General features: G+C 41.4%; 2 protein-coding genes and 1 long non-coding RNA gene across 6 annotated transcripts in view; 1 reads left to right on the forward strand and 2 right to left on the reverse strand.

The window, feature by feature from the left end:
* Positions 1–349: 349 nt before the first annotated feature.
* Positions 350–15868, reverse strand: RNF4 (ring finger protein 4). The gene is made up of 8 exons (XM_069856463.1): positions 15785–15868; positions 11153–11296; positions 10512–10632; positions 9486–9565; positions 8382–8391; positions 5544–5709; positions 3327–3375; positions 350–2988 (listed from the first exon to the last, which is right to left on the reverse strand). Exons 2-8 carry the CDS (start codon positions 11159–11161, stop codon positions 2839–2841), a joined length of 585 nt encoding a protein of 194 aa, XP_069712564.1. The 5' UTR covers positions 11162–11296; positions 15785–15868; the 3' UTR covers positions 350–2838.
* A 2104-nt stretch (positions 15869–17972) lies between these two features.
* On the forward strand, positions 17973–26011 carry LOC138720322 (uncharacterized). 2 transcript variants are annotated; one of them, XR_011337392.1, is made up of 5 exons: positions 17973–18066; positions 19240–19428; positions 21749–21919; positions 23145–23240; positions 24901–26011. It is a non-coding gene; the product is annotated as an uncharacterized lncRNA (long non-coding RNA). The 2 variants fall into 2 exon arrangements; XR_011337391.1 differs by lacking the exon at positions 24901–26011 and adding an exon at positions 24553–24678.
* The window catches only part of CFAP99 (cilia and flagella associated protein 99), a 65922-nt gene continuing 59082 nt past the window's right edge, over positions 20417–27256 (reverse strand). For all 3 annotated transcript variants that reach the window (XM_069856454.1, XM_069856455.1, XM_069856457.1), the window contains 2 exons: positions 23049–23211; positions 20417–20801 (listed from right to left, as the gene is read on the reverse strand). In XM_069856454.1, the coding sequence (XP_069712555.1) occupies positions 20751–20801; positions 23049–23211 (214 nt within the window). In that variant the 3' untranslated portion in view covers positions 20417–20750. The remainder of the gene's footprint in view (positions 20802–23048; positions 23212–27256) is intronic.

Consider the following 27256-nt stretch of genomic DNA (forward strand, 5'->3'; position numbering starts at 1 on the left):
CACTGGTTCTGAGACCAAGTGAATGAATAAGACTTCAAGTCGATTGCTGATGTAGTGCATTTGCACAGGGAAAAAGTCCTGATGGACATGCTCTATAAATTGCTCACAGCCATAAATGGCCAGCCTGAACAGAATCTCTTCTTCCTTTCCCCTTACAGTGGAGAAACTTGATAAAAAAAAGGGAGTAAGAAAGGCAAAAAGGGACCCTGTCACCCCCTCATCCCTGCCATCCCAGGCTTCCTCCCTACAACACACACTGGCCCCGAGAACTTAAAAGTTGTGGGATTTAGGATCCTTCTCCCCTCCCAGTTAATTGCTACAGTGCGAATAAAAGAACGAGGGATTCTGGTTGATCAAATGGATAGTTTTATTTCCAACAAGAAGCTGTTTGCCTACCAGCAGAGTGCAACATAGATTGGGACAGACAGACAGGAATACAATTAAATACAGGAAAATTCAGACTATATACAACAAGACAGACATGTACAGAATGGAAAAGTCTTCCTGTAACCTATCACTTCAACCTATCACTTCTTGCCCACGTAAAAACAATCACTGGAAATCAAACCTAGTGGGGTGTTTGAAGTTTTCTTCTCTAAGAAATCAAGTGTGCAATGCAGTTAGATATTTCTCCATCTTCTGTGGCATACAGTTCAACTTGAGATGCACAAAACTTGTGTTACTGCACAGGGCACACAAAAGCTAAAAATTTTCTCAGTAAATAGTTTCTAGTTTGTGGGATCTAAATTTCAATTACATCTGTTTGTTGAGACACAAACTAGAAAGTGAGACTTGCAGGGAGGGAGGTGTGCAAAGTCATCTTAGGCTATGGCTGGTACTCTTTGAAAGCTGCAGAGATACCTGACTCGCCCTCATCCCCAGAGTTAATCCCCTGAAATCCTCTTCTCATCATCCCTCTTGTGCTGAAGCCACACAAGGGAAACTGGCCATAAATATTTATCTTTTCCCCCCACTTTTTAAGCAACTGGGATTAAGCTGCTTTGGTGGCCCTTACATATCTTAACAGCTCTCATGTTGGGCTGGCTTTTCTCCATGTAATCAATGCTTTAAGCAATCTTTAGCACCGTTGCATCGTCTCTACGAGTTGTGGGACCCAAGTGCCAGCCTGTGCTGTCATTGCACTATCCCCAGGGTGCTGCAGACCTTGCTTGCAGTTTCTGTTACCAATGGGAGCACAACGGAACCAAATGGCTTCAACAGTTCAGCAGTTTCCAGACGGCCACAAGGCAGAACCTGCATTGTCCTGACAGCAGGGCTGAAGCAAAGCTATTCAAAACCAGGGTGGGGAAGGGACTGCATTTCTTCAGCTAGCCTTTATGGAACAAAAGCCTCTCTGCGTTACTACATCCAGAAACATCCTAAGAAACACCCTCTACTTTTGGGCTGCCATCTCCCACAAAGAACTTGACACAGCTAATTAGAAGAGCTGCTTTAGTCAAAGGCTTCCTACAGATCCCTAGGACAGGTTAGCACAGACACGCCAGAATTCAATATTAGCTAAACGTATCCTACAGTTGTGCCACACCAGAGCACAGAATGGCGCTTCTGAAGGCTTCCATAACCAAACAACTGCCAAAAGGCGCTTTGGGTTTAATTTTGGACATAGGTTTTAATAGGCCAAAATTCAGCCTTCCTAGATGTGACTACTGCAGTGTGGATCATAAAACACTGAATTCATCTTATCTGGACAAGCCTCAGAGCAAAGGGAGATTAAACTTCTCTCTCAAAAAGCTGCCAAGTCAAGACTGCTACCATACATCTTGTAAAGGTTCCTACTTCCTAAGCCCCTGGCAATACAATTACTGAATTCTTGATCCTGTGCACCAGGCTAAAACCAGTCAGGTGTCCATACAACAACTGCTGAGAACAGCAAAGTGAATGTACTGAACTTGAAGCATTTATGCTGGGCACGCTCAATGCAGCCAGCACATCTGTAGGCAGTTTGGTATTCAGCTGACAAGGAGAAAACACATGCTATTTGCTTCTTATTTATCGCCAGCAAGCCTAGAGAAGACTCTCTTCTCCTTAGTTATCAGGAGAAAGTGCTAGAGAAGAGAGATAAACCCAAGAGACCATCTCATCCCGTCAGAAATTAAATTCAGTAAGGTGATGTCAATACAGGAATCCCGGGCAGTTAAACCATTCCAAAGTCTTTTTACATCGTAGATGTTGCCAAGTGTCTACGTACTTTGGATCTCATGGAGTTCATAAAGTCATGTACATATTCAAAGCTTCCGCTTATAAAGACCCAGTTGCTGGTTAACAGTGGGTTATTTTATTGCATTCCTCTGGCTGTCAATTTAATATTGATTTATAATGAAACAAGTCATTACAGAACTTACTCTATGTGGGCAAAGATGGTATAGGAGAAAGTAACATAGTCACCAGCTTCTTACATGATAAACCCAAAAATGTAAGGAAATGGCAAATTGCTCACCTGTATCTTGAAAGTTAACTATTCCCTATCTGTATGCAAGGGTAGGAATAATTTAAAGAGTAAGAAATAATAAAATATTCAGACACCTCTTATTTAAGCCTAAAAAAAGCAGTACGAAATGAGTTAGCTGTCTCCTCTCTGATAGAGGCTGCTGGTCTGGATAGAGACAGCCATAAATTTAACTTTAGAACCAGGAACATAACAAGAAGCAGCTTTGACCATAAAAAAAGCTGTCTATCTATGTACAAGGTATTTTCCAATAAAATCAGTTTTATTTGGATGTGTGCACAACCTGCTGCTATTTTTGAATCTTTAGAGCACTGAAAACATGACATTTTCCCCCAAAGTCCAGTTGAGTCTGTCCTGAGAAATAGAAGCACTCATATATAAATGGGATGATATTGTCTGTGAGTAAGTTTCTTCCTGCAAGTTGGGCAAGAGTTGGCATTTCTAAGCGAGTCACGGAGGCACTGACTGCAGAAGACGTGGCCGCATTTGGTTGACACTATCAGTCGTCCACTTTGCACAATCTGGAAGAAAAGAAATCGCAGCAGGTGTTTGGAGTAAAAAGTTCACCTTTGCTGGTCTCTTGGCATGAGGCAAATAGGAATGTCTATGATCACTACATTGCTACTATAATAACAAGGAACACAACGATCTTTCAGGGTGAGCTTCAAAAGTGTATCTCCCTCTAGATACACCACACAAAATGATGTTGAATTACAAGCTAGTTTCACCATCAAACCAAGGTCTGCACTGCAAGCCAGTTGTATGCAGTGCCTCACTTATGCCAACGAAGTTGCACAGCTCACCCCCTGCCCTGTTCTCCCACAGACAAAAAAAGCGATGGCAACATACAGCTACGTACCTCTGAGTAGCCATCCATGCAAATTGGACAGGTAATGGTACCAGACGGCCTGGCAGGAGAGAGAACAAAACCAGAAAGAAGATGCATCCATTAATTTCACTGTGCACTGAAGGTTACCCACACATAAAACATCACGTCATCATGCGACTGCACAAACTAGCCAGGATGCATTTCACCTGAACATCCCTGCATACCTATAACTTTCTCAGTCTGTTTCATTCCTTACCTAAAGGAAACAGCGCCTCAGTTTTCCTTAGGAATGAGGTGCAGTTCCTCACCCTGCGTTATTATCACAGGTAACAGCAGTCTACAGCACTGTGCTGTGCATGTACGGTAGGATTAATCTTCAACAGGACATAAGGAAGAGTTTGGGAACAAAACCATCTAGCTGTCCTTTCAGAAGTCAAAGCATCCCCTACTTCAATCTAGCATTATCCCAGTCCAGTAACATTCATACCAAGGAACTAATTTAAAAAATGTGCGACAGGAACACACTAACATAAGGAAATATTCAAACATAAATTTCTAGTTCAGAGAAAAGGAAAGATTGACTTGGTGGCTATTATTAAGCTGTGATGCAGACGTACCTCTCCTGCCTTCAGCCTCCAGGACAGCCGTATTGCACATAAACTTACTATGAGAAATAGGCATTCTGTGCAAGGGACTTGTCATACCTTAAGTGCTGAAAAATATTCTATCAGAAAGTGAAAGATCTTCCTGCCACTTTTATTTACAAATTAATTGCTATTTGAAACTATCACAGTAAGATGCTTTCACAAGTCTTTACCATAAGCACTTGTCTATTATGTCATGACCTCTGCTAAGCAACAGTTTCTAATTTATTAATTACACTGAAATAAAATCCATGAGATATCCTTTATCCTGTAATCTTAAATTTGAGCAGTAAGCACTACTACTTTTGCATACATAATTGAACTCCATTAATTCTCCCATTTTTGCTACTCAATTTCTTTGTGCAGCAGGTATAACACCAATTCAGTAATTACAACTGATGACAACCTTCATATAAGTAAGAAAAAATTAACACTTTTGGAGAGTCTACAGTCTAACTCTGTCATCTCCAGGACCAGTACTCTTTTGTCAGTGCTAAATAATGCCACATTGTGCTGGTTCAGCCTTACCGCAGCAAAACAGAAAGACACGTTCTTTAAGAGAAGCTTGAGTCTGAAGGAACAAAACATTTATTTTTTGATATTAACTAATTAGTGGGATTTATTCATCTACATAGTTAAAAGGCAAAAATTAAAAATCTATAAATTCATTGGCAAAATGCACTTTGTTTTAGAATAGTACAAGACCTTTAGGTGGCACATTTAAGACGTGATATCCGAAATACTCATATCAAAGTTCCATATCCAAGTTCTCTCCTACACTGCCTTCCAGTAATCTAAAAGGTTTGAAGTACGTCAGCTTTATCAAGCCCTCTATTACCTGCCACAAAACACTTTAAAAAACATTTATACCACAATTCTCACATTCATCTTCCCTAAGCACGTGGGGCACCTGATTTCACTTAGTCTAATGCATTGCATCTTTCTTCACATAATGGAGTGCTCCTGCAGCAGGAGTTTACCGTTTTCTTTACTCAAACAGTGAGATCGTCATCTCGCATGCCAACACAGCAGAGAGCTCCATGACATACCTATACAGAACAAGAACTGGCTCTAACAGTATCACCTCTACAATTGCCTTGCAAGTGTTCCTTGGGAAGAACAGTCACCGCTCCAAGAGAAAAAGGCAGTTAACTGGCACAGTGTGTAAAAAAAGCAGTGAATGAATAATAGTTCTTACTGGAATTTGCCAAGCTGCCTTGATACCAAGTCTCACCTACACCAATGAAAATGAAAATATTTCCATACCTATCATCACTACCAGAGCGATGCATGAAAAGTAAATACAACACATTTTGAGCTATGGCCTGTGACTAATCCTCCTTCCTTGCTGTACCTCAACACATTCATCTTTAAAGTTCTATACAGAATTATACATCTGTCTTGGGCTGGCTTTTTATCCTGAAGTACAAATGGTATCATTTTGCCATCACGCAAAATGTGATACTGCGCTCATCGACAGTGAAAACTCTCTAGAATATGTGCAAGTTAAAACTCCAAAACCAAGCCAGGCTATAGTAATATAACTTAGACGTGTACAAGAAAAGCAAAATTCAGTGTTTGTTAGGTTATAAGGCATACGTACTTTGAACTTGCAGTTTCATCCTCCAGTGGTCCCAGCTCTTGAGACACTTTATCTGTCATGTACACATCATTATCTCTTGATTCATCTTCATCATCGCTACTCAGTACACAGCTGTCTGACTGCCGCTGGCTTCTTAGCCGGAGATTTCTCCTTTGTCGTTGATTCTCTGCAATTTAATTTTGGTAAGTTAGATATATTATAATGTATATACCCCAGGAACAATTCTTGAAATTTATGATTATAAATAGCCTATAACGGTTCATATTTTAAATGGATTGTGTTCACCTTGGTTAAGAGGAATAGACAAACTAGACATTGTAATATTCTGATACATAGTGACACAAACCATTTGCTCTAATCACTCTACAAACAGGTGAACAATGATCTTAAAGATTCTCTGTGTTTTAATATATAGTTATACTACCCGTGTATAAATCTACCCCGTAAAGGGAAGCTACTTCTTCTGATTCAACAACATCCTTCTCTCTAAATTGGCGAGATATGGATTTGATGGGTAGACTATTCAGTGGATAAGGAACTGGTTGGATGATTGTATTCAGAGAGTAGTGGCCAACAGCTCGATGTCCAGATGGAGATTCATGACAAGTGGTGTCCCTCAAGGGTCTGTACTAGGACCAGTGCTGTTCAATATTTTCATCGATGATATAGACTGTGAGATTGAGTGCACCCTCAGCAAGTTTCCAGATGACACCAAGCTGAGTGGTGCAGTTGCCACACTGGAAGGACAGGATGTCATCCAGAAGGACCTGGACAGGCTGGAGAAGTGGGCCTGTGTGAATCTCACAAGGTGCAACAAGGTCAAGTGCAAGGTCCTACACCTGGGTTGGGGCAATCCATGGTCTCAATACAGGCTGGGGGATGATGTGATTGAGAGCTTTCCTGCAGAGAAGGACTTGGGGGTGCTGATTGATGAGAAGCTCAGCATGAGCTGTCAGTGTGCACTCGCAGCCCAGAAGGCAAACCAAATCCTAGGCTGCATCAAAAGAAGTGTAGCCAGCAGGTTGAGGGAGGTGATTCTGCTCCTCTGTTCCTCTCGTGTGAGACCTCATCTGAAGTATCGTGTCCAGTTCTGGAATCCTCAACATCAGAAGAATAGAGAACTGTTGGAACAGGTCCAGGAGGGCTGCAAAGATCATCAGAGGGCTGGAGCACCTCCCATACAAGGACAGGCTGAGAGAGTTGCAGTTCTTCAGCCTAGAACAAAGAAGGCTCCGAGGAGACCTTATAGCGACCTTCCAATACCTGAACGGGGCATACAAGTAAGCTGGGGAGGGACTGTAGTGATAGGACTGCAGTGACAGGACTGCAGGAAAGGATGTAAATTGGAGAGGAGAAGATTTAGACTAGACATAAAAAGGAATTTCTTCACAATGAGGATGGTGAGGCACTGCAACAGGTCGCTCAAGCAAGTTGTGGATGGCCCATCCCTGGAGGTGTTCAAGGCCAGGTTGGATGGGGCCTTGGGCAGCTCATGGCAGGGAGGTTGGAATTTGATGATCTTTAAGGTCCCTTCCAACCCAAACCATTCTATGATTCTGACTGACAGAGAATGCAACTGTGCCATGTTGAGGAACTGTGACAATTGCTGTGTGATCTGAGAGGGAGAGGACTGAAGGAAAGTTTCCAAGTAGCATGGTGAGACAGCACGTGCAAAACACAAAGGTCTGGTAAAACACTGAGTACCTTGTTCATAAAGTCTCAGAAGTGATGGAAGAGATGTTTAAATCTAAAAACGTAACTTATGGAGCTGCTGTGGGTTCTCACTGCTCTATCCAGGTATGATGCTAAACTGTTCCACTTTTTTGGCCTGTGTTAAACCAAAGCTCTCCACTTGAAGGGAGTTTCTATAAAATGAGTTTTTTAACAATAGTACTTGGAAAATATAAAAATTCCTTATGTAGTGTCTCCTTTGACATTTTCATCATCTTTCTCCTGAGCTAAGGCAACCTGAAAATGGAGTTATATTGCCCAAGATAAAAGGAGATTAAAAAAAATTTAATTGCCTGGTCTGTAAAACCCAAAGGTTAAAGAACTGCTGTTTGCTTTTAACAATTAGAAACCGCATGTGTTAATTAAATCTGCACCTCCAGCGTACATGTAATAACAATCAAGTACTAATAAATTAAAATGACAAACAGCTACAGAATTAAAGCTCCTTCCTCCGTAAGTATTCAGCTACAACTTTTATTGCAAGTATTTTTTACTTGCTCATTCAGAGCACAGAAAGAAGACATTTAAGCAGCAACTAAGAACATACTAAACCATCTCAAATATAATCAGAACAAAGCCTGAAAGGTTTAAAGGATTAACTTACTATACCTGTAACTATTGCAACACTTAAAGTAAGAAAAAAAAATCCACACTTGTTAATATTGTCAGTACTAAATTTGAAACATGTTAAGACTACATAAAGAAAGTATTATAACCACAAAAAAACTTCTTCTTTAGTTCCTTCACTGCAATACAGGCTAAAAAGCCTTCTGACATTTTCATATCCAAAGCAGAGTCAAGTGCTGAAAGTGATAATGAAAATTATTACCAACTTAGGGCTTATAAAACTTCTGTGTTTCAAACAAATAAAAAAATAAAATATTTGAGCAGCTGCAATGCATTTTCTTTTAGATCCTTTCTAAAATCTCTGAGAGTGACTATGAAACACAGACTGGATCTGTTCTCTAAGACAATGGCCAGATATTTTAGTGCTGTTCTTTGTCTTTTGGTAAGTGCACTTTCAATCTATGCTGCTCAAGTTTGTTGGAAAAGAAAGAAAATTTAGTTCAGGACAATTTGATTATCAACTGTAAAGCATGAACTCACCTTCAACAATCTTGCATCGATGCATATGGGAAAAGAGAGAAAAGAAAAATGCAATTAGACTTTGGCATGCACCCCCAGTGTTACACACAAACACCAGATATGTTAAGAATGTTAAAAGTAGCAGTAAATTAGCTGTTGTGCTGAAAACAAGTAAGCAGTTGCTCCTGGTTCTGCTCACACTGCTGCAAAGGGGTAGAAGTGGAGGCAGCTTAGGAACCACCTGAACATCTTCCTACCTGCTCTCCACTATCAGTACCCTAACTTGATTTAGGCTGGGGGATATTCTTCCCCTCTTCCTCCCTTAAACAGGCAACTTCAGGTGTGAGATCCAGAAACATTCCATAGTGAGTTAAGAGCTGCTGAAGGAAAAATCCAACCCCAAAGCTGCTCTTGTCTTTGGTGGAACTGGTTTTGGTACAATGCACATGATGTTGTAAAGTCTGAGGCTCTTCCTTTGCAAAGGCTCAGGAACAAGCTCAGCAGGAGAGACTCCAATGCTGTTCCTGCTGCTTGTTTTCGGTCCTGCACAGCAGCAGCGGCCTCCCAAAACTGAGCTCCTAAGGAACACCAGGACTGGACTGAATACACATCTAGCTTTACAAATAGCAGTAAAAGATAAGTGGATTCTCTTAAAGACTTCTTGGAGTAAAAAACTGAACAGGTTTGTGCCATGGTCAGCTACAGTTGTGTTTGGCATCTCTGGCAGGAGATCCGTATACCAATGTTGCAAATAAAGCTTTTGCCTTTGTGAAGTCGAAGACTTAATCTCTGATCTCCTTCACTTTTCATTTAAATCTTTGACCTACACCTTTGATATATGTATCACAACTTCCACTTTAAGTTGCACCTCCTGATGCTACGCTACCCATGACTGGTATCTATTCTTCCCAGGCCCTGGAGCAACAAGCTATTTTAGATTATTCTCCTACTATCTGCAAGTATACCCCAGTGCAGCTTTCGTGTTAACCTGTATCACATGGCTTTCATGCAGGGACAAGTCAAATTTTAACCTACAACTTATCCTTAAAGAAAGATTCTGTCAGGGAGCACAATACAGACCTAGTTTAAGGACAAGATTTAGTAAGCCAGCCGTTCATTACTTACCACAACAGAATCATTGTGAGTTAGATCAACGACTACAGGATCAGAAGATTCACACGTGAGATCTACTACTTCTTCACCAGCTTCAAAACACAATGTTAGAACCAAGATCAGAAAGCACAAAGGAGTAAAATTTTCTGTCACTATGTAAAAGAGTGAGGTAGGATTCAACCTTGCCCTCTCTCTCCTCTGTTCAGGAACGAATCCAACATTTCACTCAAGCTTTGCCCTCAACAGGCCACATGACAGCAGTGGTAATGCTCTTTCTGCAAGTTGCAATGCAAGAGGAACAGCACTAGAGCTCCTTATACAGGTCTGTGGCATGACAACAGCTTGTGGGAGTTACACAGCAACAGATTATTCATCTGACAGAGAAGAATATGGATCATGCCCAATAAAATATCAACCATATAGGACATAATAATTTTACAGTACTATGCTCTAAGTGTCCCTGTCTCATGACTCTTCCAGCCTTTCACTGTCCAACGCACAGCAAAAACTGGAAAAGCGACATCATTACCTGGAGACCAACAGTTGGTTTGAATCCTTCCTAGGATTTTAAAAGGCAAGTTAGATTTCTGTAGAGGAGGCTATTTAAATTCAGATACTTCTGTAAAAATGTGCTGGTCAAGTAATGGCCTCTCCCTTGAGGGACAGGACATGACTGATGACAAACTTTGAATTTAAAACACATGAGTACCCAAACTGAGTTTGCCCCTCTCTGCAGTGGCAGCTGCAGTAACACCCAGCTCATCAGACTGGAGATTCAGATGGTTGAGTAGCACTCGAGTATCTTTTTTGCACAACTCATCTAGCACAAGTGAGGAATGTATCACACTTCAGAAACAGACTAAAGCAACATTCAGGAGGCTTGTTGTGTATCGAAGCCATACCAGAGGCTTTCTAAAGGCAGAGGTTTCCCTTCCTCCTCAGGAAAGGACCCAGAAACTGGAAAGCATACATTTTATGTGGGACCCCAACCTTCCAGAAGCAGTTTTAATTTCTTCCCAAGTTAACACAAAAGCTTACCACTTTCTTCAAGTTCAATTGGTTCTGCTTCTGAAGCCCTTTCTGTGGTAGAAGCCATCATTCTGTTTCGTTTCCGAGCTTGCCTGGAATTAACCGCTCCTCCACGGCGCTTCCGTTGATTCTAAGAGAGAGCAAAGCCATAGCACTTTCTTTAGGGGTATTATATATTAACATGGCCCTCACCTTTGCAGCACCACTGAAAGTACATGAGGAAACACAAAATGCCCCTCTGAAAGGCTGTCATACACAAAGGATGCTGGTACGTGTCACTCCTATGGGAATGCATCGCATCAAAGACATACATCACCCCAGACCTCTAAACAGTTGTGCCACAAAGTAAAAACCTAACATGATGGTTTACAAGTGAGAAAACTAGTTCACAATTCTATCAGGTGTCAGCTTCCAGGCAATCATTGGAATCAGTCTGACTTAAGGATTTTGTTCACATTATAAGTATTTCTGAACAACTGTGAGCATTGAGAGAGATAAAACATCTTAAGTAGCATGGAACATGAAGTTACATGAACTTTAATATGCTTACATTCCAGTGTATTTAATACAAACTCTGACAAACCTTCGAAGAGGTACTGTAAACAACATGTTTTAAGAATTGGGTTTGCAATGAGGAGTAAGACACTTACTGTGCTCATGGTGTTTTTTAATTCAAAATCACAAACAAATTAATTGCAAGGAAGCTATCACTATCAATTCCTTATATTCCTTTAGGCAGTACACTGCGAAAATGTCCAGAATTTTCAGGATGCCAGGAGGAAGTTCTTCCAAATCTATAAGAAAAGAAGAGAGATTACCTCTCTGTAGTGCTGGTTCTCTTAAGTATATACACTTTCCAAGATTCCTGTTCCCAAGCCACCTGCTTCTGTCCAAAGACAAAGGACAACTCCCAGAGTTTGCTATTTGCATCCCAGACACCTACAGCTGTGTCCAAAGCCTCAGTTGCTCTTATACATTTCCTAAACTGAAGGCCAGAGTAAGCTTATTTGGTAGTAAGCTTGAAAAATACTAAGGAATACGAATTATGTTTAACAGAAAGCAACTGACTGACTCTCAAGGCAATGTTTGTGTGTGGGCAGGAATATGTCTGTGTCATAACCAGACATTATCAGAGAACAGAAAATTCCAGATAAAGAGTTTTGCGCTCCAGATTCCAAAAGGTGGGAGCTGAACAGCTCAAGAGATATCTAAAGCAAGCCAAGAGAAATCAAAGAGCAGCAAACACACTATTATAACTATGCTCGGATTAAGGAACACTAAGACCATGCAGTGGGACAGAATGGCACCGGCAGTCAATCAACCATGAGTTAAAGGAAGTCTGACTGATTTTATTTTCTTCTTAACCTTTCTCTGTATTTCTTAAATCAATTACTTTAAAAGACCCCTTAACACTGAATCATGACATTATTTAAACAAACAGTGTTTGAGAAAAATTCTTGCACTAAATTTGGTACTTCTCTAGGCCCAAAGACTTATGCGCAGTTTTAAGAAACACAATACACCATTCATCACTTCACTGACTTTTCATTTTAAAACTGGCACTGAATTGCAATAGCTAAAATGAAAGTCAACATGCTGCTTTTTTGGTTTGTTTCTTTTTAAATTAGTCCATTTGCTACATGCCAGACTCAATGATCAGAGAGCCCACAGGCAGATTGTGCTCAGAGTGCATGAGACTTTCAGAACAGTTATACATAAAGTTTTGATGTTTTGATAGTTTTAAGATTTTTTTAACTACAGTTTTTTAAAAAATCTGAACTTACACCTAGAATTACTAGGTTGGAAGAGACCTTTGAGATCATCAAGTCCAACCACACTTGTCCACTACTAAATCAGATCCCTGAACAACTCATCTACTCATCTTTTAAACACCTTCAGGGATGGTGACTCAACCACCTCCCTAGGCAGCCTGTGCCAGTGCCTGAGAACCCTTTCAGTGAAGAAAATTTTCCTCCCTTGACACAACTTGAGGCTGTTTCCTCTTGTCCTGTGGGGCTACAGATTTCCACAGTTTTGGCTTACTTGGGAAACTTCATTGAAAGTTAATAACCTGAAATGTAAGAACGGGTAGCAAAAATAAAGCAAAGCTTTCTTTCTTGAACACACCACAGCTCAAGTTAGTAGTGCACAAGGACAAAGGTAAACAAAGCAGTTCCAAGCTTCCCACATTTAGAGACACATTCAACAGTAAGATTCCATTAAGGATTTTCAGAACCTCAGGACCACTTGATTCAAACTCAGCACCAAGGCTCCCAAGACTGAATAATACAAATCAGAGTTACCGCATCAACCTCGACCCATAAGCAGAAAATAACTCCAGGTGAAGCTGTTAAACAGATGCATTCAAAACTCAAAATTCTAGAATTAAGGCTGAAAAAAAACAATAAACCAACCCAAAACCTTTTTTTTTAAAATGTGACAACTTAGCAGATCAAATTAGCAAGCCAATAAATACTTCTGACTTTTACAGACTTCTTATTGCATCACTGCAGGATGACACCACCGCAGAAAAAGCCACTCCCCCTTCCTCTCAGATGCTGGGCTCCACCCACGCAGTTATTGTTCCTGTCATTTAGCTCTCCCAAGGGTGTAAGTACTGTTATCCTCATAACAAAGTTCAAGGTTTATTCCAGCTAGCTTACTAGCTTTTTAAGGACTATATCCACTGAACTTTCTCTGTACAGGTAGATACTTCAGAAAAATAAAGGTGCAACCATCTAAATTGAGAATGTTTACACTACCCATAGCCATCATTTAAACCTCCTTTCAATTTTTTCCTCTATAAAAAGTTAATATTTTCACTGAGTTCAAGCTGACCTGATTTAGCATGTTTGAATTATAGTTCAAAACCAATGGATTCCCTAGAAAACACAAACAGAAAACTTCTCTTACACCACTCTGAAAACAAAGGCTTGGTCTTCCACATGCTTAGCATGAGCTGAGGCAAATTAGCTTAAGCAAGAAGTAGACATTTTTACCATGACTAACACAAAGAAGACTTCAGCTCATAATCATTCTAAACATTACGAATACACTAAAATAACTACTTGAAGAAAGCAACACAGCGAGTCTGTGTGGTGTGTGCAAGGCACAGGCAACAAAACCAGTATAGAGTGTATTCATCAAAACATGATATGCTATGCCTTTATGACTTTGCTTCTCATTTCCACTCTTAAGATCTCTCTTTGCACTCATAACAACAGGAAACAGAGCATCAAAGATGCAGTGTATAAAAAAAAATTCCTGTGGTCAGAAGATGCATGTACCAACCACAAAGTGCAAGTTATAAAATTTTTTTATCATGGCAACTAGTAATCTGCTGTTTTACTCTTTCAAACCTTTCTGTGCTGTGCATTTCCAGTGCCTTTGAAGATGTTCTCATTTTTTCACTACAACAACTTCAGTGAAAACAGAAGCCAAGATTTTTGTGTTTTATCCAAATTAGGTCAAACAGTTCAATTCTACAAAAGCTTAGCCAGAGGCACTATAAAAACAGTAAAGACGAGAGATTAACACCCTACCATATAAATACACCAGCCTGCCCACTCTAAGCAGTCAAGGCACGTGTTTATGAACAGCCTAGCCAAAAAATCCCTAAACAACCACTAACAAAACCCAACAAACCCCAACCAAACCCCAACCAAAGCAAAGTAGTTAAGAAAACACCCAGAGAACAAAACACAACAAAACTTTAAGTTGGTTAGACATCCTGTGTCAGAAAGAACAACAAAAAAAGAGGAAGATGGGACAGAACAAAATCTTGTTGCTCTTATGTGCAGGTTTCTCTGCAAAAGGCTACAGCTTGCTTTCAATAGCCCCAAAATCTGATACAGAAGAAAGAAAAAAAGAAGTGGAGTCTTTTCTAATTCTATGAAAAGTTGGGGGGTTGCTGAGGTAGGAGAGAGTGGGAGGACAGAGCCATCCATAGGAGACCGAGAATGCCATCACCTCCACCCCAGCACTTGTCTCTTTCAACTGCTCCAGGAAGCCCTCTGAGCAGCCCTCGCAGCCTGTGACCTTATCACTGTGTACAATTGCCTGAAAGGAGGGTGTAGAGAGGTGGGTGTTGGTCTCTTCTCCCAAGTGACAGGCGATAGGACGATAGGGAATGGCCTCAAGTTGTGCCGGGGGAGGTTCAGATTGGACATTAGGAAAAATTTCTTCACAGGAAGGGTTCTTGGGCACTGGAACAGGCTGCCCAGGGAGACGATTGAGTCTCCATCCCTGGAGGGGTTTAAAAGATAGGTAGATGAAGTGCTATGGGATATGGTTTAGTAGTGGGCAGGTATGGTTGGCCTTGATGATCATAGAACAGTTTGGGTTGGAAGGGACTTTAAAGCCCATCCGGTTCCAACCCCTCTGCAATGGGCAGGGCCATGTTCCACTAACCAGGGGGCCCATCCAACCTGGCCTTGAATACTTTGATGTTGATGGCTGAGATGAATTTTGCTCAGTGAATGCTGCCAGAAGCCTGACATGGCACAGGGGAGGATGACCCCAAAGCTCACACACACTGCAACGCGATACAGCAACATTGCAGAATGCAGCAGAAGCACAGTCCTGCCTCAGCAGCCCCTTTCATAGAATCATAGAATGGTCTGGATTGAAACAGACCTTAAAGATTACTCAGTTCCAACCCTCCTGCGATGGGCAGGGACACGTCCCACTAGATCAGGCTGCCCAAGGCCCCATCCAACCTGACCCTGAACACCTCCAGGGATGAGGCAGCCACAGCTTCCCCGGGCAACCTGTGCCAGGGCCTCACCGTTCTCGTGATGACAAAATTCTTCCTTATGTCTCCTCTAAATCTGCCCCTCTCCAGTTTATACCCATTCCCTCTGGTCCTATCACCAGAAGCCTTTGCGAACAACCCCTCCCCAGCTTTCCTGTAGCCCCTTCAGGTCCTGGAAGGTCGCTATAATGTATCCTCGGAGCCTTCTCTTCTCCAGGCTGAACAACCCCAACTCTCTCAGCCTGTCCTCGCATGGGAGGTGCTCCAGTCCTCTTCCAGTGCCTCAGCATCCTCTTCGCGAGGAATTTCCTCCTCGTGTCCAGCCTAAACCTCCCCCCTCCTCCTATCACGGCGATCTCAAAGACCTTTTCCACCCCAGCGATTCACCGGCTCCGCGGCCCGGCCCCGCCCGGCCTCCCTGCCGAGAGAACGCGGGGCCAAAGCGGCCTCAGGCCCCGCCGTCCCCGGCCCGGGTGCCGCGATCGCAGCCCCCTCAGCGCCGGCCCCACTCCCACTCCCGCCCCCTCACCTGTCGCCCCAGGGAGGCGCCGCTGCCCCACAGCCCCCGGGCCTTGCGGCACCAACCCGCAGCGCCCGGCCCGGCGGCGCCGGCGTCACGCAGCGCCCGCCCCCGCCGCCTCGCCATTGGCTGCGCCGCCGCCGCGCCGCGCGTTGATTGGTCATCACGCACGTCAATCACCGGGCGGGCCGGGAGCAGGCGCGGCCCCTCCTCCCGCCCGGCCGCGGGGGGTGATGGGAGTTGTAGTTCGGAGGCCGTGGTGCCCTCCCCTCGGGAAGGGTCCCTGAGGGATCCCCGACATTAGAAGGAGATGGAGCTGCTGGAACGGGTCCAGGGGAGGCTACAAAGATGATCTGAGGGCTGGAGCACCTCCCATGCGAGGACAGGCTGAGAGAGCTGGTGTAGTTCGGCCTGGAGAAGAGAAGGCTCCGGGGAGACCTTATAGCGACCTTCCAGCACCTGAAGGGGCTACAGGAAAGCTGGGGAGGGACTGTTCACAAAGGCTTGTAGGGGTAGGACCAGGGGAAATGGCTTAAAATTGGAGAGGGGCGGATTTAGACTGGACATTAGGAAGAAAAGCACCTCGAATCCTGTGTTTAGTTCTGGGCCCCTCACCACAAGAAGGATGTTGAGGCTCTGGAGCGAATCCAGAGAAGAGCAACAAAGCTGGTGAGGGGGCTGGAGAACAGGCCTTATGAGGAACGGCTGAGAGAGCTGGGGTTGTTTAGCCTGGAGAAGAGGAGGCTGAGGGGAGACCTCATTGCTCTCTACAACTACCTGAAAGGAGGTTGTGGAGAGGAGGATACTGGCCTCTTCTCCCAAGTGACAGGGAACAGGACAAGAGGGAATGGCCTCAAGCTCTGCCGGGGAGGTTCGTACTGGATATCAGGAAAAAAATTTTAACAGAAGGAGTCATCGAGCACTGGCAGATGCTACCGAGGGAGGTGACTGAGTCCCCATCCCTGGAGGTATTTAAAGGACAGGTAGACGAGATGCTGAGGGACATGGCTTAGTGGCAGGTAGAAATGGTTGGACTCGATGATGCAAAAGGTCTTTTCCAAACTGATGATTCTATGATCCTATGACATTGTTTGCTATGACAGTGGCAAGGCACTGACACAGGTTGCCCAGGGAAGTTGTGGCTGCCCCATTGCTGGAGGTGTTCAAGGCCATGTTGGATGGTATCAAGGAGATTGAGACGCAGACTTCAATCTGATGGATCGAAGACCCTTTATTGTTTTAGTTTTCTCTTTATATACGTTTTCAGGTTACACATCCGGCTATGCATAAGCTGTCCACGCACTTATCTACAGTTTAATATAGATTAAAAGTGCTTGTCCACACGCCTATTACTAACTTATTAGTGGCCAAACAACCATGAATCCTTATAAACAAGTTACACTAAAATTAGCCATGTTGACATTTTTCTTCTTTGTTTTTCTCTCAGTTGCTTCTTTTTTCCACCGAGCTAGCTCCCTCTTTCAAGGTCTTGTCAGGGTTGCTCAATGTCAACAAGGCCCACAGCATCAAGTCCTTCTTCCCTATAAAATGTCTCTACAGGATGGGGCCTTGGGCAGCCCGATCTAGTGGGATGTGTCCCTGCCCATTGCAGGAACTGGATAATCTTTAGGTTCCATTCCAATCCAAACCGTTCTATGATTCTATGAAAGGGGCTGCTGAGGCAGGACTGTGCTTCTGCTGCATTCTGCAATGTTGCTGTATCGCGTTGCAGTGTGTGTGAGCTTTGGGGTCATCCTCCCCTGTGCCATGTCAGGCTTCTGGCAGCATTCACTGAGCAAAATTCATCTGAGCCATCAACTTGGGAGATCATTACTGTGGCATAATTAGTTCGGATCTTCTATGTAACTCATTATGAACACTTGAAGAGCTGTTTCAATGCCCTCAACTCACCATTAAAAAGGATTTTTCCCAACACAAGGGCCTTTCTTGGACATCACCGCCCCTTGCCAACCACTTGGTTGTTCGTAGCTAAACTCATAGCTTTTCCTGGTGACTTCTTTTGCCTTCTCCTCCCCTGGCTGAACTTGAATTTGTACTAGTTGTTGGTTTGGTGGGTTTTTTTTGTTTTGTTGTTTTGGTTTTTTTTGCTTGTCATTCCAACATGCTTGTCTCTCTGTCTTTGGTTTCATTTAAATAATAAAATACCTGTTTTCTCAAGGGCAGGTCAGATGACCTGGCTGGACAGTCACAAGCACAGGGTTTGCTGCAGTACTGGGGCTGATTTGGAAGAGGGCACCAGTCGCCATCGAGCAGCAACTGCATTGGATGAGGTGCAGGCACCCTGTGTCCCATGCTCAGAGCAGGGCTGAGACCCCCTCTGTCTTCCTCAGGTAATCTGGGTCTTGTTACACTCTGGTTGCATGCAAAGGCTTTTGTGGTCTGGCCATTTACACTGAAATAGGAGACCTCTGGGATGTGCAGCTTTCAGCACTAGAAGGGTTTCTTAATGAGTCCGTCACTGAGATCAGACAAGTGAAACCTTATTTTCTAAGTGTATTTTGGTAGATGATTTAAGAGCGAGCCTTGTTCACTTACCCTTGTCTTCTTGGCTGCAAATAATGTTACAAACGTGTAAATGAATGAATCATGAATTATTCATGCACCTGTGTTTCCATGGAGCCTGATGATTGTAGAGGCATTGCTGACTCTCAATTACATATCTCTGTGTGTGGATTAAGCAGGTTGTGGATGGTTTGTACCACAGACGTGAGCTGAGGCAGCAGTGTGAATGCAGCTGCATTGCTTCAAAGCTCACCTGGCTCCGTGGGCATTACAGCTGCCTTTGCTGTATAATGCTAACAAGTCCTGCCAAACCTTTGCTGGCTCTGCATTGGATCTCCTCAGGTTTCTGTGTACCACTTTGCTAAACAAGAATACTAGAGAAGCTGCTTTATGGTCCAGGGGCAGAGTGGTTCTGGACAGGGTTTGCTGCCTGCAACATCAAGTTATTCACATTTGTCAGGAAGAATGTGGTATTTTCAATGTTATTCTGTTGCAAGACCTGCCATCACTGAAAAATCAGTAAGCATCATTGATATAAAAATATGAGTATAGAAATATATTGGTATTTTTCCTAAAAGACTCAGATTTTTTTACATTCCTTAAAACATTTGTTCTGAAGATGACTTTATGCATCAGATACTAAAGTAGCAATTTGCCTCTTTGTGACTTCCAAAGTTAAAAATTCCACAGCTGGATTATTGAGATTCTCCTCAGTCCTTTCATTTGACAGCAGGGAAAATATGGAGAAGGAAAATAGTTATGAATCAGCTTGATTGCAATTCAGTAACAATTTTTAAAACTGGGCGCAATATCCCAATGGAAGAAGCATGCAGTGTGATGGGCTTTTGAAATAATCCATATAATCTATCTAAATACACCTGTCTATATGCTTAATGATTTTTTTTTCTTTTTCTTTTTTTTTTTTCATTCTCAAAACAGAGGACACATCAATAAGTTTAAGAGGAACTATTCAGCTGTGCAATACCCCAGACCATGACTGTCAGCCCTGTTAATTGCTAGCTTCTGCGAAACCAAGGTGTTACAGTCACCACTTGGCTTTGTTTTTCTGGAATACAAAGCAACTGAACGCTGAACAGCCACAAAGGAAGATAAACTCCCTGCCAACAAAGGTTTGTCATTTGAAGCTAAAACAATCCCCTATAGACATAGTGTCATAGTTGCCTCTTCTCTGTAGCTCTGCTGTTATTCCTTCTTGTCTCTCTTCCATGTTCCTTAATTCTTCCTAGTGAGCATAAGTCCTACGTTACTTTCATGGTTCACCATAGCGTTTACGTTGAATGAAAAGTAAAGCATATTTTATTAGCTTGTGGAAGTGATCTTCGCAGCTAGGTGGCAACAAAAGAATTCCATTAAGCTTCCCTCACTAAAAAGTGAGAAATGTAATGTTGTGAGAGTATTAAAGCAGCTGCCTGACTCTAATGTCAGCAACAGTCTCCTTCAATTTAAATATTTGCAATAACCATAATTAAACACTTAGTAGCTGGCATCAAGTTAAAATAGAAATACATTACACAGTCTTACTGCTGTGGAGATTTTAATGCAGATTTATATCCTCCTTGGCTTTCTGCCTTGTGATATAAACACTGTTTTCCACAGTATAGAATTTGTCATAGAGAACAGACATAGGTGAGTAACAGAATTTTGAATTTTTCTGGAAGCAGCTCCCTAAGTAGATTAAGTAATGATATGTGCTTCCACTGTTTAAAGACTGTAGAAATTCACAACTGAGAATAGGGGGATGGTCTGTCTTGGTCACTGAATCTCAACTCTGTCTCCTGGAGGCTGTTGTATCATCTAAACCTTCTGAACAATTTTTCTCTCATCCTCTAAAATCAGTGTTGAAACTGGTGATCCTCTTACACATAAAAAACTGTCACATAAGAAAACATCTTAAGAACTTGACCACACTGACCATGCCTTCTGAAAAGATGCACATATAAACAAATGTTGCTTGGGTTTTGCCCGCATTTTTATTGTTAGGGAAGATGAGTGTAACAAACCATGGCCTAGGATACAATGATAGCAGAAGGAGAGATCTCCTCTCTCTTAAGAGTAAGATCATTCTTACCCAGGCATTTGCCATTCTGCCACAGGAGCTCCAATGGTAAAGTTTCAGTTTCTTAATGCTTTTAATCTAACAGAAAAAATGTATAATTATAGCTTAAAAATAAATACATTTATATTCTGTTTTGCCTGTATGACCCAAATTTTTCTAATCACACTGTAAAGATGAAATAAAGATTAAAATTCAGCGCTGTAGTAAATAGGCACACTGGGAGATTTCCAGCAGGTCTGAATTTGTTCCAAGCGTATTTTATTTTACTTCAGAGTGCAATATACAGACTGTGGCTCCACTTCTTGCTGCTTCATAGACAGCCATTTTCTAAGCTGTTTCTCTGGCCATGAAGTCACATTGAAGGACCTTGAACTGTCATTCCTGACTCTCTTCCAGTGCTTTCCAGTGGTCCCATTGCAAAGAGTCCTGCAGAAAAGACACAGAGATGATCAGGCTGGAGAGGACATAATGATTCTCTGTAGAGGATAAACTGAACTTGTATTTGATAATCTACATGGCTAGCAACACTGTTTATTTGCTAACACGATTGGGAAATTTGTCAACTTCAAACTGTGCATGATGAATAGAAAGATAACTTGATTAAGTGGCTCAGTTTAACATTAATTAAACACAGCTGCAACACTCCACAACATGTTAAGTTAATCTGGATGATTTTGCTCCAGAGCTGCTACCTTATTTTCTTTCTTTGCCAAAAGTTTATTCTTGAAGCCGTAAGTGAACAGTTGCACAAATCCTGTCAAACTTAACTGGTTGCTGGTTCCAAAGTTGGGTTCACAAGGGGGAATTCCTTAAAAAAAGCTCACAACAAACAGAAAACTGCTGCTTTTTCATCTGATTCTTTGCTTAAAATGGTAGTAAATTACTTTTTTTTCATTGATGGTAGTTTTTCTTATGGTTAGTTTTCAAAATTGTAATATAGATTTTGTTTTATTAAGAATGTAATAGTGATTTATAAATAAATGTTGACTTATATCAATGCAAACCTGTCGGGCCATCACAAACGTAACTTGAACTTTAATACAAGGGGTTAGTGTCACTTTTTTCCTACTTATTGAGGAACCCAAAAAGTAGCAGTACAGAATGAGCCTGAATGCCAGGTAAATATTGCATTACAACTGTGAAGGAATCTTCTGCTGTAGTTGTACAAACACCGTTCTCAGCAGTGTGCAGTTCGCCTACAATAAAGATGCTGCTGAACGTATTTGACCCCAACTGAGCCACTTCCCTCTAGTAATATTTGGGCAGGGTCATGGAGAGCTGAACAACTCTGATGGAAGATGCACCAAAACAGCTAAATAATTTACTGTAACCTTGATTTTTTTCTATATTTTTTTTTCTTTTTTTTTTTGCAGGTGTCTTAGCATTTGAGTGGCACGTAAACAAAACCACTGTGACATCTTAAAAAGTCTTCCGGTGTAAAGCTGAGCTCAAGAAAAAGACAAAGTCTAACTTCAAAGCAACTTTCAAGCCCTGTTTTTTTTGCTCATTCATGACACCAGAGCACTCATACTGACCCACATCAGGTAATCAAAAGCTCTAGCTGTGAATTTATGATTTCTCTTTGTTTATTTTAAAAATGTAATATTTGTAATTATATGGCTGCTTTCCTTTGAATTCTGCATTTATTGCTTCTACCTTACTCTGGACTCTATTCAGCAGAGCGTTAAAGCATGTCTTCAAAACCTCAGTTCAGAAAGCCATCCCAATTAGGAAATGCTTTCTTCAAATACGTCTTCCATGTTTGCTTTGCTAGAAAGGGTAGACCTTGCCTATATAATCCCCTACATGTTTGCTTGCTTGAAATAGTGATTCTGAAGGCAGGAAACACTGATACTCTGAAAGGCTTCACTATTTTGTTTTTTAAGCTATACATGCTTGAAAAATACAGTTTTCCTCTTCATTGAATTCAGCTTCATCTAACTTTCTAACAAAATAGGTAAATAGTTATTATTACAGATTGGGAGATGTAGTTCTAATTTTACACTGGGCTAAAACACTTCTCAAGAGTGATCCCATCATGACTGTTCACTGCAGTGTTCCATATGCTGTGGTACATGCACTGTTACTGCTGTATGAACCATCTCTAAGTGTTAGGTGTGCAGGAAGCAATGGCAGAGGCGGCAGCAGCAGCAGGAGCAGCAGTTCCTTTCTCCTTGTCTTTAGACGCTTGCCAAGGAAACAAAACCAGTGTGAACTGGCATAAAGCCCGCAGGCCTATTGGTGCTTCCATCCGGTGTTGTGGGACCAGATTGAGGAAAAGCAAGGTAAAAACCATGGGAATGATAAACTGGAATATGTCTTAGGTGAGAGACAGGGTGAGCATCCTGTTTGGTGTAATGGGATGTGTATGACAGGAGACTTTAGAACAGGTGGTAAAATATCGTTTCAATGGGATGAGAGTGTGTGGTAATAGAGTGGGAAGCTAGCTGTCGTACGGCTAAGCTCTGCTCTGTGGTAGCAGAATGTGTGACAAGAAGGTGAGGTCAAGGCCATGGTTTGGGAAAACCATGTCTAAGCGGGAAGCAGGGCATAGCTACTGCCAGGCACGTATGGCACCATCTGCCTCTGCCCCCCTGCCAGTGCTGGCAGTCGAGCAAAGGTCTGTGAACAGCAGGTCTACTGCAGAGCTTTTTCCTTATGTAACTCCCAGACCTTTCCTGATGTGACGCTGGATTTCTCGGGCGTAATCTTTAAGAGTCTTGCTTGCTTTTTACGTTCCGTTCTTTTTTCTACAATCTTTTTCTGCAGGTTTAAAATGCGCTCATCTTTCACAGGCCTTTCACCAGACTGGGACTTTCTTTTCTTTTCTTCTTGCCTGCAAAATAAAAAAGAAGCAATGGGAAGGTAAAACAATATCAACCTGTAGCAATTAAGGCACAGGCCCTGTTGATGAGGCAACAAGCAAGATCAACTTTATTGAGAGGATGCAAACCTTATATAGTGTTTCTATATCCAGTATACAGCTATCCCAGTGAATTTCCACCTGCGAGAATCCTGCAGTACAATGATAGGGTGCAACCCACTATTTTCCATAGATGTGCCCCTTATCTTCATATTTTAAGTCTAGTGCATTCTTTTCTTATTAACTCACGGGTTTTAATAAAGATTCCAAGGTCTCAACAAGCTAGCAAGCATGAGAACATCGGCCCTTTGCTCTGTGCTTGCTGCTAATATTGCGGGTACACCAAGGCATCGACCGCTTGCCCCAGCATACATGCAGTACTGGAATCTTTTATGCCCACATCAACCCGCAGAATAAATCCATCTGAGCATATTTTCCCGTGATAATAATGAATTTTCTCTTGCTTCTGGGAACCGGCTAGATTCAAAACAGGTTTAAATTAAATGTGATATCCACAACTCGCTTCTTGTTTACAGAACAGTATTACTAAACAGTATAGAATAATTTCTTCCCACAGGATGCTGTGATGACAATATCTGAAGTATTTCAAGCCCAACATGACATTCTTTAGTGCAAAACCTGTGATAATACTGCAGCTTTTTGCTGTGAGAACTATGGAGTTTTCCTGATATGATTATTAGTATTCATATCAATATCTGTATTCCTTGGCAAATGAAAGATACTATTTTCTGAAAGATACTATTTTCTGGGTAATCTCAATGCCCAGATTCAAAGTCTATGGGCTGGTAGTGTATTAATTAAGGTTAGTAGGTCAAGGTGAGCATAAACTGGTAGCACCATGTGTAGTATAGTAAGGTATAAGACAGAAGTTATCGGATAGTCTTCCCTTTTTCCTTTCTATTATACCTATTTTTCTGTCCTCTGGAGTTTACATTTTGTCTAGTTTTGCTTACTTTCACCCAGCTGGCACAATTTACTCATAACTTCATGTAGGTTACTCCACCTTACATAGTGATTCACTTAACTTCCAGCTTGCTCTTTTATTCAACATTGCCCTTGAATTTGGCTTAGTATGATTAAGCTGTAGCATTAATATCATGGCATGAGCAGCTGTGATTCTCTGGCTAAATTCAGAGCTAAACCAAGTGTTGTATCTACCAAGAATACATGTAATTGTACAGTATATGACCAGATTAGATCTGATGCCTTCTCTCACTTGGCAGGGATTATTTTGTAAAAGGTCCTTTTATATTGTGATTGTACAATATTACAATTGCTTTTTTTGGAAACCAGATTAAGACTCCGAATGATGAAGAGCAAAGTACACTAAGGCATTGCTCAGCTGATCCGGAATCCGTTATCTTATCAGTGGCAGGACTAATTTCACAGACAGGTTGCCCTTTAGGAATGTTTTACAATGGAACTCTTCCTTTATGTCTTGGATCTTGTACCACATTGCTTTCAGTATAAGGAACACTTCTCAAGGAACTGGAGCAAGGGGGAGAAGGAGGAAGTTCCTTTGGATTCTAAGACTACCAATTTGCCTTAAAAAGTGTCTCTATAAAGATTCCAGGAATCTAGGGAGAGATGGCTTTTGCCTTGTTAGCTTCATCTTTGCCAACAGAAAACTCTCTGTAAGAGCTGGCATTCTTCAGAGCCACCATTTGGACTAAGTTTCCGAAATCCTCAGGAACTGGATGAAGGAAAGACTTGGCCTGTATTACATTCTAGAATGAACTCTAAACAAAGGGCATACTTTATCTTGGTTTTTCATTTCCAGTTGCTTTCCTGAGACATTTTCCTGAACCTTTTTGCTGTTTTTGTCATGCTATCCAGTTAGAATAACACTTCCTTAACCTCTTCAGTACTGTGACACATTCTGCTGCACTGAGATTAATTTTCAACCATGTTCTGTAAACCTAAATATTGTGTATTATCATTTAATCTAATTGAGAACATGGATTATGTCTATTTGCATTGTAACAAGGCATTGCGTTCCAAGGGATATAGGAGAATATAACAATAAAGTTTTATGTAAACACTTGGTGATTAAATACTGTCAGTGGAAATCAGCAACAAAACCTTTCATTACATGCAAATCCAGATTCTTGTAAATACAATTACAGGAAATACAGCAAGAGGTTTAACATTATGAAGCAGCAGCAGCTGCTTCAGAATTAACACTGTAAACAGTTGCTTAGACTAACATTCAGTCCTCTTCTATATGAATTCATGTGCCAGTCATCTATACTAGTCCAAAAAGCTGCCAGTCCCATGGATTTTCAGATGCCACACCACATTATAACAGAAACTCAAAAAGGGGAAGGAATGAAAAAAACAAATTCTAGAATTCTGTTTTTCTATGAGAGTCAGTTGAGAACTTCCAGGATTCAAGACAGAAAAGGCTTATGTGACTTCTGTCACCCTATGTCATGGAAGGTTACATCCAGTTAGAAGGTGGTAGTATAATACATAGCTAGAAAAATCCTCTCCAGATTCACTAGAAAATTATGTGACAATTTGTGAAAAAAAAAAAAAATTGGCAGAAACAACTTTAATTCTGCTTTTAAGTTTATTTACCAGCTACTGATATTGAATGAGCACCTTGAATGAGCACCAGTCTTTAAGAATCATAGTAGTTCTCAAAAACTAATGTCAAATCCTTGGCCCAAAAGATAATTTGTTAATTTTCCTTTCTTTTGGTTTCAGATAAAAGTGTTCTGTCCCTTTGTGAATCTGCAATAATTAAAAAAAAAATCCCTGTAATATTTTGATATTTGTATTTTGACATTTTATCAATAGACTTTGAAAAAAGTTGTAATATTTTTGAAGTCACCTTACAAAAGGGAGTCTTGTGCAATAAACACATATATTTTTAAAAGCAGAAGCAGGATTGCCTTACAGTGCAATAAATAATTTTAAAAAATTTCCTCATACTCCATCTCAGTGACTAGGGCTCTCTGCTTCACAGCGCACTGCCTTTTTTTCTGTTCTGCAGTATGTAATTCTTAGTTTTTGCAGTGAGGAAAATTATTGTATCAAACTGGTAACAGTTCATAGTTAAAGAACTCATTATTTTGACATTTAAGAACACTGCACTATTAGATTGATTACTGTTTTGTACTTTTGTGAGGGATTTAAGCACTCAAAATCTGACTCCCTTCCAAAACAATTAACTGATTAAGCACCTAATTTTAGGTGTGGAAGTGATTGTTATTCATAACAATGTTTTTCCTCATTTGAAATAAAGATTAGGAATCTGTATAATCCAAGTTCACTCTGAATCACAGAACAGTTGAGGTTGGAAGAGACCTCTAGAGGTCATCTGATCCAATTCCCCTGCTGAAACAAAGTCATCTAGAGCTGATTGCTCAGAACCATGCCTAGACAATTATTTAATATCTACAAGTCTGACACTCCACAGCCTCTCTGGACAACTTGTGCCAGTACTCAGTCACCCTCGCAGTAAAAAAAAAAAGTCTTTTTAGAGTGTATGTCCTGTGTTTCCTCTTGTACCTTTTGTCATCTCATTTGTCGACACTGAGAAAAGCCTGGGTCTGTCTTCTTAATAGCCTCTCTTCATGTATTTAAAGTTCTGATCCATCATTGCTGCTAAACTCCCTCCTTCTGTTTCAATACTAGTGAAGAACTCCTTACCAGCAGTAGGGACTGGGAAACTAAATCTTACTTCATTATTGCAAGCACATACAGAACTGAGTATTTATGAAATCTGTGAAATTAATGAAATCACAAATATTACAAAGTACCAAATCGAAGTCCCTTATGTTGCTAATTATTCAGTATTTTCATTAGTCTGGGCTGTGTTGTTCAACATCTGAAGCAACAGCCTCACACAGGGACCACATGGCACCTGTTCCCGTTACATCTTTCCACTTCCATGTGCTGTCTGCCCCTTCCCTCAGCTCTGTGCTACATCACCAGGTTCTGCTGCCTGGATGTCTTACAGGTTTTTGAGGGTTGGGGCTCCATTCTCCTC

This window comes from Phaenicophaeus curvirostris, chromosome 4 (genome assembly GCF_032191515.1).
Source record: "Phaenicophaeus curvirostris isolate KB17595 chromosome 4, BPBGC_Pcur_1.0, whole genome shotgun sequence".
NCBI classification, from domain to species: domain Eukaryota; kingdom Metazoa; phylum Chordata; class Aves; order Cuculiformes; family Cuculidae; genus Phaenicophaeus; species Phaenicophaeus curvirostris.

What these genes read in the sequence shown, in the direction of transcription:
- RNF4 (XM_069856463.1), bottom strand. An exon ending in AATTGAACTTGAAGAAAGTG is followed by an intron (nt 9,566 to 10,511) that starts GTAAGCTTTTGT and finishes TGTGTTTTGAAG; the next exon opens with CTGGTGAAGAAGTAGTAGAT. An exon ending in GCATGGATGGCTACTCAGAG is followed by an intron (nt 2,989 to 3,326) that starts GTACGTAGCTGT and finishes CTTTTCTTCCAG; the next exon opens with ATTGTGCAAAGTGGACGACT.